At 34.7% G+C, this 15,690-nt stretch overlaps 1 protein-coding gene across 2 annotated transcripts in view; it reads right to left on the reverse strand.

The window, feature by feature from the left end:
• Positions 1-3,646: 3,646 nt before the first annotated feature.
• Positions 3,647-15,690, reverse strand: part of JADE3 (jade family PHD finger 3) — a 185,898-nt gene continuing 173,854 nt past the window's right edge. For both annotated transcript variants that reach the window (XM_031959076.1, XM_023500389.2), the window contains 3 exons: positions 12,371-12,844; positions 8,408-8,525; positions 3,647-6,952 (listed from right to left, as the gene is read on the reverse strand). In XM_031959076.1, the coding sequence (XP_031814936.1) occupies positions 6,039-6,952; positions 8,408-8,525; positions 12,371-12,844 (1,506 nt within the window). In that variant the 3' untranslated portion in view covers positions 3,647-6,038. The remainder of the gene's footprint in view (positions 6,953-8,407; positions 8,526-12,370; positions 12,845-15,690) is intronic.

Raw genomic sequence — 15,690 nt, forward strand, 5'->3', positions numbered from 1 at the left:
TTGATGTATGGACATATCATGTCTCCCCACATCTAATCTGACAAATTGGATCAAGAATATTCCATTTGTTAGAATGAAGAGGCCTCATTAAGAGTCCCAGAAACTCAGAAAATTTAGTGGATTGATTTATGGCATGCTACCTAGAATTCATTTCTCATAATTTCCAACTTAGTAAGAATAAATGTCAATGTCTTCAGTCACATTTGGTTTTTAAAAGTTTTGTTTTATTTGTAAGTGAAAAAGAAATTTGGGTTTGCAAGCTCCAATTCTTTCTAACTGTTTAAACGTGAGAAAATCATTTGATGAGTCAATTTTGATTTCTATAAAATAAGAATATTACATTACTTACCTCACACATAGATGGCTGTTGTGATAAAAGTATTTTGTAAACTTTAAACTGTTTAAATGTGAACTATATTTTATTCAAATACACACTAAATCTTCCCTTACAATAAAATTGGATTATGTAGAGTTCTGATAGCCTGTAAAAATGACATAATGAGGAGATTAGCTCATTACTCAAGTGGGTAGAAAGATGGCAGGAAATAACTGTAGGAAATAGAAAACAGGACCTCAAATCACTGAAAAAAATCTTGTGTTGTGATTTTTAAAAATTCTATTCGGATCAAATGATTTGTTAAACTTCAAGTAATAAGTGGACTAATTTATAAATGAATATCTTTTACTCTACTGTCATAGGGGACAAAGGAAAAAAAATTCCCTAAAGTTTATATTTCAACTTGTTAAACTGCTTAATAGTTACTAAGCTTTGTCTATAATCAGATGAGCTGAAGATTAGAGGTTAATTAAACTGAAAGCCTTTTAGTAGAGACAGAATTTGCCATGGGCCAGTGCTTATTGATCATAGGTTTACTTGTTCATTGTAGTTTTATGTGCTTGTTCCTAGAAATCAGAAGCTAATTACAATTGGTCTTGATATAAGAGAATGTTTTTAGATGAGAAATGCTTTTTTTGGGGGAAAATTTGGAAAAATTCTCAACCATGAAATTCTTTAGCTTCAATTAGCATGGACTGTTTCCTCCCCAGCTAGTCTAGTAGGTGTGTGTGTGTAAGTACAGATAGTCTAGTAGTTTTGCAATATTCAAGATGATAAAAAGCCCAGAGAAATATATTTAAGCTTTCACTTAGTTTTTTTTTAAAAACATAAACAATGTTTATATTTTTTAGTTAAAAGATCATTCTTCCCTGTTATATCTCTATATGCATAACTTGCAGAATATTACCCTATCATTCTGCAATTCAGATTAATACTTTATTTGAAAAGATCAATGATTGTCTTGGCATGTGCCCATCAAGAGATAGACTGTAACCCCTTCCTTCCTTAACATACTATTAGCAAAAATTACTATTGCATTACCATCCTTTAGCCCAAGATCTATGCCAAGGGGTCAGTGATATAATTGCAATAGCACTAGATTCCTAGTCATGTTAACTCAATTTGTTTGTTGTCCTATTTATAAAATTATTACAGAAGCAGCTAGACAGCTCAGGGGATAGAGCACCAGATCTGAAGTTAGGAAAATCTGAGTTCAAATCAACTTCAAATATGTGACTCTGGGCAGATCACTTATTTGCCTCAGTATGGGTATCTTCCAGAGTTGTTATGAAGGTACTATTTGTAAAATGCTTTGCAAACGTATTTCATGCTATCTTCTTCTTCGTGTCCAGCGTCTGAGGCCAGATTTGAATTTAGGTCCTCCTGACTCCGAGTTGCTCCTCTATCCACTGCACCATCTAGCTACCCCTGCTATCACTCTCAATATGAAACTCATTCAAACTGCTCCCAAATAAGGTTTATTGTAATGTTTTACTTCTCTGCTCAAAAACTATCACTAGCTCTCCATTATATTTCCAAATAATGTATAAATTTTCTGACTCTGGCATTCCAAATTAGGGTAAGAGAAATCTTTGTAAGGGTCTTCCACCATGAGGGCTAGCTATGATAGTTTTTCCTTGTTTTTTTTTTTTTTTTTTCATACTTCAGTGCTAACCCACCATCAAGCCTAATTTAATTCTGCTTTTCTTCACATATTCTAAGTTTCAGCTAAACTAGAGTCTTCCCTATGCACCCTTATCCTTCTTTTTTCTCTCTGCCTCCCCATGCTCTTTAAACAAGAAATGGCCTCTTTCAATTAATTCCTCTTTGTTGAAGTTCCTTACCTTCTTTTAAGTTTAAACCCAGAAGTGAGCTCCACAAAGGTTTCCATGATTCAGGAGGTGTGATCTTGCTTTTTTCCCCTCTTCTTTTCTCATAAGGGTTTACTCAGATTTTTCTCCTTTGATCATTCTCTCTCCCTTAGTTATGTATACACTTAGTCTATTGCAAACTCATTGAGAATATGAACTATATCTTATCTATGTTCATAGTTCCCAGTGCCAAGTGCTTTGCACATAATAATTGTTCAGTTGTTTCCTGACATGTCTGATTCATTCTTCAGTTGTAGCCTCATCTTAGTGAACCCATTTGGGGTTTTCTTGGCAAAGATACTGGAGTGGCTTGCCATTTCCTTCTTCAGCTTATTTACATACGAGGAATTGAGAAAACAGGATTAATGGCTTGCCCAAGGCCACATAGTAAGTCTGAAGTCATATTTGAACTCAAGAAGATAAGTCACCCTGACTCCAGCCCCTGCATTTTATCCATTGCACCACCTAGCTTTTAGTAATTGTTGAACTGGTTTCCATTTTTAAAAAGTTAATATCACACCATATTATTATTTTGCCTAATGTATTTTCATGGGACCAATTAATTAGCAACTATAGCTAATCTATACCTATACACATCCATATATATATATACATACAAATGTACATATACACACAAATATAATAAACAATAGTTCCTGATGGTGAGTGACTTGCTGCAATAGATAACTGAAGGCTTTTGCAGTTACCAAGTATTAAAAATCTTACCCTGTGCATCTATCTCTGCAAATGATCTTTCTTGTGATCTTATTAAGCCAATCAATTTTTAATCTTTTTAATAAAAACAATCTTTATAAAATGATCCTGAAATATTGCAAGGTATATTATAACCTCTTCATTATTATTACTCAAGTTATTAACTTTGAAAAAAAACTGTCATGCACAGACAGTTAATATTTTTGGGAAAATGGTGTTCTTTAATGCTTATAGTATCCTTGTTGATTTAGGAATGATCTCCCATTCAAATCTACCTACAATTGAAATAACCTGAGAATCCTTAAGGTTGGCTCTCTTGTCAGAATTGTGTATATATGGAGGGGTAGGGGATCCCAATTTCTGGGATTTTTTTTTTCTTGATTCATTATGGCCTGAATCTGCTCTTTTTAAAAACTCAAGGTGCAGTGAGGTATTGCAATGGATAGGGCACTGGCCTTGGAGTCAGGAATACTTAAGTTCAAATATGTCTTCAGACACTTGACACTTACTAGGCTAGATACTTACTAGACCCTGAGCCAGTCACTTACCCCTTATTGCCTCACTAAAAAAGAAATTAAAATAAAAATTCAAACTATTTTTGAAATCAAACATTTTTGAAAGGAAAAAGAAAGTACAATACAATGCCAGTGTCCAGTGCATTTCTTGTTAAATAATGAGATAATTTGAAAAGACAAGATTCTGAATAAACCACCATTAAAGAAAGTCTGTTAGCAGTTTCATAATTTAATGAAAAAGTATTTGTAAAAAGGGGACATTTGAAAAAGACCGAGTTTATCTTGGAAAATTGAATATATATATATATTATATATATATATAGACGTGTATATATGTATACATATACACATATATATATAAAACAAAATGCAAACAAAAAATTAACAAATAATGTTAAGAGGTAATATTTCAAACAACAATTAACCACCAAACACATACAGTAAAAACTAGCAAATACACTTTGGGGACAACACTTGAGAGCTATACAACCAAAGGCTCCTTCATTTACCTAGTAAAATCCTGTAAAAAATATCAAAACTATTTCCCTGACTGGAAATAACTTTATTCATCATCCCCAAAATGGTAAAATATCTGGAATTTGGCTGAAGCACCATTTCTGTGTTAGTTGTTGTTGTTGTTTTCTCCCACATACTCATATCTGAAAGGCATGAAACAACATGGCTGCTTGGCTGACCTCTTAAGTAAAATTTTTCTCAAGGCAGTGCTACCATTATGGTATCATACTAATAAATAGCTAAGGAAAACTCAAAAGAAGATCTCAGGATACTTAGAGTACAAATAAGGGGGTAATTAACTTATTCATTCTGAATGACCCATGGCTTAAAAACACAAAGCATTTTCCATTAAAATAAAACATGAAACTTAAAATGCTCTACTGCATATTTACATATGGGCACATGCACCCACATGCAAGAAGTATTGTGAAGATGTAATTCAGGAAAGGCAAAGTACAGAAAAATATATATCATGATAATTTTTTTTTAAATACCTGAAAAGAAACAGTTGTAAGGATGCAAAGTCAAATGGGGGAAGAAGCAAAGCTGCCAAATGTAAATTATTTCCCAAGAGAACTGGTCCTGAATTTCCACCACCAAAATAATTGGAATCAAATTAAAAATGAAAATTTGAGTTTGCCTTTAAAAATAAAAACATGCCTTTAAAAATATTTATTGATCATTACTATTGTGCTTTCCCAAACTAAAAGCAAGGGAATACTAAATTAAGGCTACAAAACAAACAAAAAAAAACCTAGAGTTGGCATTTATCACCAGCTATGGCGCCTTTTCAATTAGGTATGCAACATTTTTATGATTAGAAGAGGGACAAATCCAATGATTATCCCCAGCAATAAAAAGTGTAAGGTGGCAAGATTTGGGATCAGGAAGCCTGCTGTTTCTCAAAAGAAAACGAAGGGCTTTTAGTTTGGGATATTGCTTCCAATCCGAGTTTGATAAGCAGCTTACTATGTCCATATGTGTTCAACATATGCTTACAAATTCTGTTTGGCAATAAAAATGTGCTTCAAAATAAAAGCAAACATACAAAACTGTCAGACGAAATGAATTAAATCAAGCTTATTATTATTATTATTATTATTTTTAAATACCAGGTATAAATAGCCCCAAGGGAGATAAGGTCTCATTTGAGGGAGGGTCCTGGCATCCTCCTCCATGATTGCCTCAATTTAAACATCAGAGCATTTTCCTTTAAAGTAGTACCTCTACTTTTGTAAACACTATCCACAAATTAGCCATTTGTACTTGTTAGCTGGGTAACATATTTACAAGTGCATTCCCCAAACAAGCAATCCTATATACAGGCACCAAAAATTAAAGTCCTAGAGGGGCAATATTTACAGAATAAAGCAAGGTACTCTAAAGAGAAACAACCTTTTTGCAAGGGGGTAAAGAAAGAGGCTTATCTAGAGGTCAGTGAGTTTGGCAGCATCCATACTGTTGGTCTCTTAGTCTCTACTCTGAAGACAGTTTACAGATTTGCACAGAATTAGAAACTGACAGCAGAGCAGGACCTTGGTTTAGTAGTTAGGTACTGCAGGAGCAATAGGAATGTAGTTGTAGTGTCTACAAAACACACTCTCTTGCAACCCCTTAACAAAAGCAAGGGCTCTTAATTCCTATGGCTACCAGTGGCAACCTGGCACTTCAATTACTTATTGCTAACAATAAGTCTTGCTGAGAACCCGGAATAATGAAAATAGGTTCCTGAAGTAAAAAAGCAAACACAAGTATTTTTGAGCACACATCATATGCTCGGCTATTCCTTGTTCTCTCTTTCATGCATGCACACACATTTATCACATACATACATACATACATACATACACACATTCCCAATAACAGAACTAAAAACAATTAAAAATCTGCTGACTCCTATATGCCCTTGCAGAAGCTGGGTTTGTGAGTCTTTTTAAAACTGCTGGCCAATTCACTGTTACTTCACCCTTTTCTCATTGCATTTTCTCCTAACATAGGCATTAAATTCTAGAATCCTTTGGTGTCTAGGTTTGCACCAATACACTGGGATTATATAAATGTTGAGTGACCCTTTCAAGTTTCTAATCACCTTTGCACTGAACTGTGAGAAACCACATTTGTTTTATTTCTGCCGCGACAATCTCTTCCAAAATCCTTAGAAGGACTTTCCCTGTCTGAGCTATTTCTTCTTATCCTGACTTGCTCTTTATTCTCATCACTTTCCGCCTCCGAGTCACTAAGTTCCAAATCAGGGCAATACCCGTCATTTTCCTGATATGGTGCTCCTCCTGTCTGATATTCAAGAGTCTGCTTACACCACAAACGCTCCTTGGTGTTAAGTCTTCTTGTTGACTTTTCACAGCATCTGAGGTCTTCTGTGGTCCTCACCAAACTATTGGTTGCCTCTTTAAAGGACCTATTGAAATGTTCAATGGAAGATTTTCTAAAGCTGCTCTGACTGGACAAGTGAGAAGAAAGCACAGGCTCTTGTTCATATGGCGTCTGACTAGAATTATCTCTCTGTGTGATATCTCCTGATCTGCTGTTGCCCATCAAGCCATTTGACTTTGCAAATCTAGAATTCTGTTGTATTTTTCCATTTCCAATGGAAGACTGTCCCTGCAATGCAGCTTGAAGTGCCAAAGGCTTTCCGAGAGATTGCCCACGATGAAATTCAGAAGGCTGGGCTAGACAAGACTCTTTTGCTTCATTCCTAGAATGGCTGAGACTGGCTAGTAGCCCATTACTCCTGCTGTCATGGGAATACTTGGAATAGGATTTCATTCTCATTTCAAATGTCTCCTGGGACATCTGCATACTTTTTTTGTTGTAATTTGGAGCTGAGTTGCTATTTTCATCAGGTGAGAGAGGTCTGTTATTGGTTTTCATTGAGTTGTTTTTGCAGTCTCCCAGCGCTGATTTAGGCATTTTTAACTTTAAAGTTATTCTTGGAGGTGGATAAAACAGTGTGTTTTCTAGTGCACTTGTCAGAGGATGTCCTAAGGGAAAAAAAAAGAATCATTTTAATAGTTAATTTACATTAACAATCAATATCTTCACAACAGAACACGTTCATCAATCTAAGTATTAAACAACAACAATGATTTTTTTTAAGGACACATCTTTAAAAGAAATTGGTTTGTGGTAGCTAGATCAACAGGCTCAAATGTACTCTTAGAAACACCAATGATTATCTATATAGTCTTCAAAACTTTCAATTTTCAGTAATTACAGACAAATGCAAACACACAGAGCTCTTTCCCCCCTTCTCTCCTTCTTCCCATATTTCTCTTTCTATCATATTTTGAAAAGGAAATCCAGAAAAACATCTTAGCATGTAGGATGTAGGATGGAGACTCCTACAAAAAAATTAGAAATTTCATACACATATCATCAAAAATGTTGGAGAAAATATCTCTTCTCTGAACTTTTATTCATTTTAACATATTATTTCACTTTAATTCTTCAAGATAATCCCCTTGCATTGACAGAGATATACAAGACAGCAAGCAAAACTTAAATTTTTGTTTTGTTTTGTTCCCCTCCTTAGGAGTGTAAGCTTCTGGAAAGTAGGAGTAGTCTGGCTTTTTCTATTTACATTCCCAGTGCATTAGCCTAATGTCAGCACTTGATAAATGATTTTTCATCTATCCATTCATTCATTCATTGCCACAGCCCTAAAGCCTTAGAAGCTATGAGTTTCTGTACTCAATCTTCTGGCAATATTCTCTTTTAATTAGACTTTGGATGGCAGATTTCTCTGTTTGAATGCCAAGTCTTTCCAGTTTGGAAGGATTTAGTAAACTTGGACTCCATTGACATAACCTTTGAGACCTAAGTCAACTACTTCTGTTCATGTTCAATGAAACCTATAAAGACTCCATGATTTTAGATGATTAAGACAAATCTCTCATAAAGTCAAACCAAAATCAAATTATTAGGAATATTTTCATTATTTTTAGACTCCCCAAGTTTTGCTAGGAACTACCAAGTGCCTTTTTTCAAGCTGGAGGGACTATTTGAGCTCTAATGTCCCCGGCTGCTATCATACCATAACCCAAAAACAATCCAGGGAAAGGTGAAAAATGACAACTTCAAAGATTCCCTGGCAACTATGAGGTATGTTCTTCAACTGCAGAAAGTCTCCAACTCCTGACCCACTAGCTGTAAATCCTATAAGAATTCTTTTAGGACCGTAGGTAGTATCCATGTAATTACAAATATTATTACAACATGATGAGAGGTAGTATGGAGTGGTGGAAAGAAAACTGGTTTCAGAAAGAGGAAGACCAGGCTTCAAGTCCAGCCTCTTACAAGCTCTCTGGGTGACTCTGGACATCTTCATACCTAGGAAACTTTTAAGACTTTCAGCTGCAATATATGAGCTGATCAGCATTAGTAAATGCTGATTTACTCATCAGAGGCTCCCCATAAGTCTGACCCAATCACAATACCTGTGGCAATTTCCTGATTAGCAAGTTGGACTTGAAAATTGAAGATCTGTTCATGAACTTTGCTGTGAGACAGTTTCAGCTTCTCTCTCCTGCTGACCATGTAGCAGAGGTTTCTGACCTACAAGTCCAATCACCCCCCAAAAGGCAGAGATTTAATTTGTGTTAAACAGATCTAGCACTTGGAATTACAACAAATATAATTGGGGAGAAATAAAAACATAAGAACAGGCTAGTAAAATACAAACATTGTAAAATCATATGGAAATAACAGAAAAATTAGGAATTTCATACATGAATCATCAAAAAATGCTCCAGAAATTTCCCTTCTCTTTTATTCATTTTAGTATATTATTTCACTTCAATTTTTCAAGGAAATTCCCTTTCATTTTCAGAGAAAGATATACACAGTTGTAAACAGAACTTAATTTTTAATGTCTTGTCTTTACCATTTGGAGTATCAACTCCTGAAGATTAGGGGTTGTCTGACTTTTTCTATTTGCATTCCCAGTGCTTTAGCATAATCAGCACTTAATAAGTGCTTTTTCACCCATTCACTCAGTTATTCATTGCCACACCTCCGAAGTCTTAGAAACTATGAGTTTCTATGTTTGAAAACATTTATCATCTGGTGCCCAATCTTCTGGTAATGAGCCTTTCGTAACTGGTTGTTCCTTGGACAACAAACTTGTGTAACATCATCTATCTCAATTCAAAGCCTTTCCAAGCTTGGAAGGACTGAGAGAAATTGTACTCTTCTGACACAACCTTTGAAACCTAGGGTCAAGTACACACAGAAGTGTACTGGAGCTAGCTCAAATCAGTTTGCAAGAGCTGATTATTAAATTTTCAGGGTTTGTATTTATACTTCAAAAATCAGCAAAGGCCATAAATCAGGACTTGATTTATTTTTTTTTAATGATTGGCTAGCCTTAAGAAAGTAATAGAAAAAATGTTAATCATGCAGTTTAAATTTTAAGTATGTTGTATTCCCCACCTCCCTCCAGCTGGTTATTAAATTTTTACTAGCATATCCCTATTTATACACTATGATGCTAACCTCAAATGGAAGCACTTCAGTATCATTTTCATGTGTGCCTGTACATCTATGTGACTGCATATACAGTGTATACTCAGTGAGTGTATACATATTTTTACATGCATGTAAAAATATTTACAGAGAAAGCAAGGATTAATTGTTGCCTTACTTTTAAAACTTTTAACATACATTGTAACTCAACAGCACTTGGACTAGACTGAACACAAAGAAGTATTAGATTAGTGGACAAGAGGATCCGTATAAAAAGAGTCTGGTTTAGGTGATCAAGCTGGATTAGGTGAAGGATCCATATAAGACAGAAAAGTAGTTTTGGAAATGTGGAAACCAATATTTTGCTGAATTTTCTAGGTACATCCTGTCATACCTAATAAATTATTACTGTAGTTGAAACCCAATTTAAGTTTTTTTCACAAACATAGCTTTGTCAAGATGAAATAGAGCAGATAATATGTTAAGCTGTAGTGTATAGCATTTGGCAAAAAGGTCCAAGTTGTTCCCCTTTAGATTTAGCTTAAAAAGCTGGTAATTGGCCAATGCCCATGTTTTTCTCCCTGAGCTTGTGGAAAACCATAAATCAATATACCTTCTTCCCTAGAGTAAGGTAGATTTAACTAACGTCAGTCCCACCCTTGTTTGGTGAGAGGCAGAGCAAAGGGAGACAATTTCCATAAGGAGGTAAGGGTAAAAGATATTTGTGTTATCAAGAAGTTAATTTAAAATTGACAGAAAGACTTTTTTTTTTTTAAATTCCCAAGGATATTCTAATTTGCTCCCTGGGAGTAAGGCAAGTACTTGGGAGGATTACATTAAATACTTTGTAGCTGTGATTCTCAAATGTCTAATATAAACTGTAAAATTAGCCATGAGCAATATATTATCTTGTATGGTTACATTTTTTATTATGTTCAGTGATAAACCAGCATTTATATAAAGAGTTACCGACTACTGAACAGATAAGCAGATTGTCAAGTCTGTCCCCATCTCCATTTTATAATTCCACACATTCAAATTCACTTACCTCGATAATTTGGTCAAGATCATTAATTTACCTTTACTAAGTAGTAAGACAAAATTTAATTTGACAATATCTGAGGCAAAACTAATGTCGATCTATAATGTGGTTTTGTTACCATATTATGGCAGGTACCAAAAGTTTGGGTTCACTCATGTGAAGAATTCACAATGGCTATTCTCTCTGGCAAAAGGTAGATTTATTTAGGGGAAGTAGTTATAGAAAAATGAAGGGATACAACAGAGTCCAGGAATGATAAATATGAAATAGAGGGGAGAACATATGAAAAATACGTTTTTCACTGGAACTCACAATTGCCCAGTAGAAAAGGAACACCTCATGAGAATAGAGCCTGCCCTTAGCAGAGCAGACTAAATCCTGAAAGGGACTTAGCCCCCTAAAAGAGTTAGTTAGCTATAAGGAGAAGTGGAGTTGAGAAGCTTAATGGAATTAGGGGAGATACCATGTGGCATGGGGGAAGGAGGAATAGGGAGAAAAACACCACAACATAGTGTCATGGCAGGCTGACCCAAAGGAAGGCATTTCCTTTGCAAAAGTCATGGATCATAAATTGTTTTATAGGGAAAATTCAGCCTCAGGGTCTTGACATAATTTTGATTTCTAACTGGATTACCTTTAGAGGGTAGGACCAAGGCACTAAACTGACCTCCATTTTCAGAGCCTTTCTCCTGCTTGTCTAAGAGATTAATTTTTATCACCTAAAATTGAAGACTTCATCAAAACAATCTCAGAATTTCATCTTCAAATTCTAGTGCTATCAATAAGTGTATCATTTCTCCAAACCATAAATTGTACATTAGAAATTAATAATTTAGTAAACTGAACCCACGATTGGTCTGAAAGACTGATCTTGGATAAAGTGGGGTGAGTGTTTAATTGACTGAACATGACAAAATTTCCCAAGTTTAGATAAATGGTAGATTTGGTGTAGAATCTTAAAGGTGTGTTATCTTGACCCATACATACATAGTTCAGGTCCCTGCACCTAGTAGGTACTTAATGAATCCTTGATTGATACTAACTTCAGCTTTTGGGACTTCTTCCTTACTAGTTAAAACATAAAATAAAACAAAAACAAAAAAAGACCATCTCAGACCTCAACCTTAGCCTGAAATTTTGGTTTCAGAGGAAAGAAAAAAAAGAAAAGGGGCATAATTTAGGGTGTCCCAAAAGTGTTAAGCTTTTCAGCTTATCTTAGCTTTAATGGTAAAAGAACATAAAAGAGAATATACCTACAAGTTTGACATGCTGAACTTAGAATCAAGAAGATTTGAGTTCAAATCTAGGTTCACACACTTTCTAGCTGTGATCCTGGGCAAGTTATTTAACCTCTGCCTGCCTCTGTTTTCTCATCTGTAAAGAATGAGGATAGTAACAGTCTCTACCTCTCAGGATTGCTGTGAAAATTAAATGAAACAGTACTTGTAAAATGCTTAGCCTGTCACATGGTAAATACTAAATAAATGTTAGTTATTATTTTTTATCACTATTATTATTATCATATCATATGTTATTACATAAATATAATAGAATATAGAATGGTATGTAGTGTATCACAATGTAATATATAATCATAATGATATTTAATTAGAGCTACATTATAATTAATAATAAATAATATTTATAAAGCAATTTGTAAATCTTAAAGTGTTATAACAATGACAGCTATGATGATGGCAGCGGTGATCATTCCTGATTTTTTTTTTACTACTTGTCCAAATTCAACACTGATAAACTACTTTCTTTAGTTTCAGGGAAACAAAAAGGTTATAATAATACAAAAAAGGGACAATATTATAAAACAATTTAAACTAGAAGAGGCTTATTTTTCTACTGAGCCAAGTATAAAGTTTACTGTTAGCCTTTTACTTACTCTCTCCAGATCCTGTCTCAGATGCATAAACATTCTCATGCGGGTATGAATGCTATCTTCTTTTGGCTGCACTAGGCCATTTTCTTCATCCTCCTTAGGAGGAAATAATGGCTTATTAAAATTACTTTTTCGTTTTAATTTCCAATAATTGTAGATGAAGTCCACAGCAAGTTTTGGGAGGCCAAGTTCTGCAGCAACATCCTCTACTTTTACCAGAGAGTAGAATTCTTCTTCTAGCTCTCTTAATTTCTGGGCCCGCAGACTGGTTTTCTCACTTTCAATCTGATTGTGATCACCAGTACTTTGGGAATGATCACTTGCATCAGTCAAAGAGCTCTGCTTGTTTTTGCTATGCTTGAGGCAGTATGACTTGAATTTGACTTCATCCCCTTCATCAAGAATAGTCTTCATTTCTAGGCTATGTTCAAATGCACAGGTAACATGAAAAGCTGTGATACAACTTTTTACAGAGCACTGTGGGAAGAAAATAAAACTCAATATCAGCTGGGGGAAGAGAAAATACACAGATGTCATAAAACAAAACCAAACAAAACCTAAAGGCTTTCAAGAAGCAAAAGATTCTATTAACACAAAACTGTTCTAAAACCATGCATCCAATACAAAAGTACCTAGAGAAGTAATCAAACCTATCTCTCTTTTTTTTTTTTTTATTTTATTATAGTAACTTTTTATTGACAGAATCCATGCCAGGGTAATTTTTTTTTACATTATCCCTTGCACTCACTTCTGTTCCGATTTTTCCCTCCCACCCTCCACCCCCTCCCCTAGATGGCAAGCAGTCCTATATATATTGAATATGTCCTAGTATATCCTAGATACAATATATGTGTGCAGATCCAAACAGTTTTCTTGTTGCACAGGGAGAATTGGATTCAGAAGGTAGAAATAACCCGGGAAGAAAAACAAAAATGCAAACAGTTTACATTCATTTCCCAGTGTTTTTTCTTTGGGTGTAGCTGCTTCTGTCCATCATTGATCAATTGAAACTGAATTAGGTCTCTTTGTCATAGAAATCCACTTCCATCAGATTACATCTTCATACAGTATCGTTGTTGATGTATATAATGATCTCTTGGTTCTGCTCATTTCACTTAACATCAGTTCATGTAATTCTCTCCAAGCTTCTCTGTATTCATCTTGCTGGTCATTTCTTACAGAACAATCATATTCCATAACATTCATGTACCACAATTTACCCAACCATTCTCCAATTGATGGGCATCCACTCAGTTTCCAACTTCTAGCCACTACAAACAAGGCTGCCACAAACATTTTGGCACATACTGGTCCCTTTCCTCAAACCTATCTCTTGAGGAAAAAAAAACACCAGTCCCAGCAGGATCATCAAAGTAGATTATGACTCTAAAAGGTTTAAAATGATAATTAATAACAATGACTTGTTTTATATTTAAGGTTTTTTTATATTTGTTTTCTATCCCTACAAAATGGGTAAGCGCCACTTTACAGAAAAGGAAACTGAAGCTCAGAGCATTTGTGATCTGCTGTCACTCCTCAAACCTAGACTATCTGATTCCTTGCCCAGGGTTATTGTTGCTACACAAATATAACCAAAATTGTTTCATTCTTCTCTAAAAGTACAGGATCATAAAATTATAGATTTAGGTCTAGAAGGAACTTCAGAAGTCATCTAGTCTGAACTCCTCAATCTACAAATGAAGAAACTGAACCTTAGGGAGGCTTTCACAAGGTCTCACAGTTTGGATGTGGCAAGTAAGAGTGAAAGCAGATCCATGACTGCAAATCCAATGTTCTTTCCACTGTACTATTTCCAACGTAACAATTTAAAGTAAATAATTTAAAAAAATTATTTCACAATGTTTAATATTACTATTATTCATTATAAGTAACAGGAGACAAATTATGTATTTTCATGACTGATTCTTTGAGGGAAGGAGAGAAGAGAATGGAAGAAAAAATAAATGTTTTGAGAAAGCATAGTAGGAGAATTATGTTAAAATGAACAGATATTCTCATTCTGAAATATTGTATATGTAAATGGAGTTCATTTATCCTTATTTTCACTCTAGAATTTTGATAATTAGAAGGTTATCAAAAGTATAAATTACATGATCTTGGACCACTAATAGACTGTATGGCTATAGTTTGAGTGCCTTGCTCGTTTTCCTTAATAACTAGAGTTAAAAAATCCAATACCTGAAAAACCTGAACACAATACTCCAAACATTTCCAAGCAGACAAGCTTAATTAAATCAATTCTACTGATGTTGTTGCTGAGTCATTTTCAATTGCGTCTGATTTTTTGTGACCCTATCTGGGGTTTTCTTGGCAAAGATAGTGGAGTGATTTGCCATTTCCTTCTCCAGTTCATTTTATAGATGAGGAAATGGAGGCAAATGAGTTACTTGCCCAGGGTCACACAGCTAGAAAGTCTCTGAAATCAGATTTGAACTCAGGAAGATGAATGTTCCTGACCCTCTGTACTTTATTCACCTCAACACCTAGAATTTATTAACTGTTTGCTGAACTGGGTTCCATCCAGGAACTCTATACACTGTCCTCAATTCTACTGATAGATTAACTCTCAATAACAGTACTAACCAAGAGCTTGTGCATAGTACACATGCAAAATAACTCCAATCTATCATAGGATCATGTATTTAGACTGGAAGAGAACTTAGAGGACAACTAGTCTGTTCATTCAAATCCCTCATTTTACAGATGATAATTAGAATTTAAGTTTCTTCTTCAAGATCACATGGGGTACTAAGAAGAGCCATCTGCATCCAGAAAGAGAATTATGGGTACTTAATGTGGATCACAACATAGTATTTTCACTTTTTTGTTGTTGCTATTGTTTGCTTGCTTCCTTCTTTTCTCATTGTTTTTCTTTTTGATCTGATTTTTCTTGTGCAGCATAATAAACGTGGAAATATGTTTAGAAGAATTGTACATGTTTAACCTATATTAGATTGCTTGCTGTCTAGGGGAAGGGAATGGAAGGAATGGAGAGAAGGGAGAGAGAAAAAATTGGAACACAAGATTCTGTAAGGATAAATGTTGAAAACTCTCTTTGAATGTATTTTGAAACTAAAAAACTGTTATAAAAAAAGAAAAGAAACAGAGCTTGGATCAGAAAAAAGATATTGATTTCTTCTGCTTCCAAAATCAAAGCTCTTTTCTTTCCATTATACTATGCTGTTTCCTGATAAAAGATATACAAAGATGGATATTGCAGCCCATTCAAATTTTTTTCAAAAAGGTGCAAAGTATTGGTTCCTCACTTCTAGGATCAAATATAAAACCCACTGGCATTCAAG

This window comes from Sarcophilus harrisii, chromosome 3 (assembly GCF_902635505.1).
Source record: "Sarcophilus harrisii chromosome 3, mSarHar1.11, whole genome shotgun sequence".
Taxonomy (NCBI): domain Eukaryota; kingdom Metazoa; phylum Chordata; class Mammalia; order Dasyuromorphia; family Dasyuridae; genus Sarcophilus; species Sarcophilus harrisii.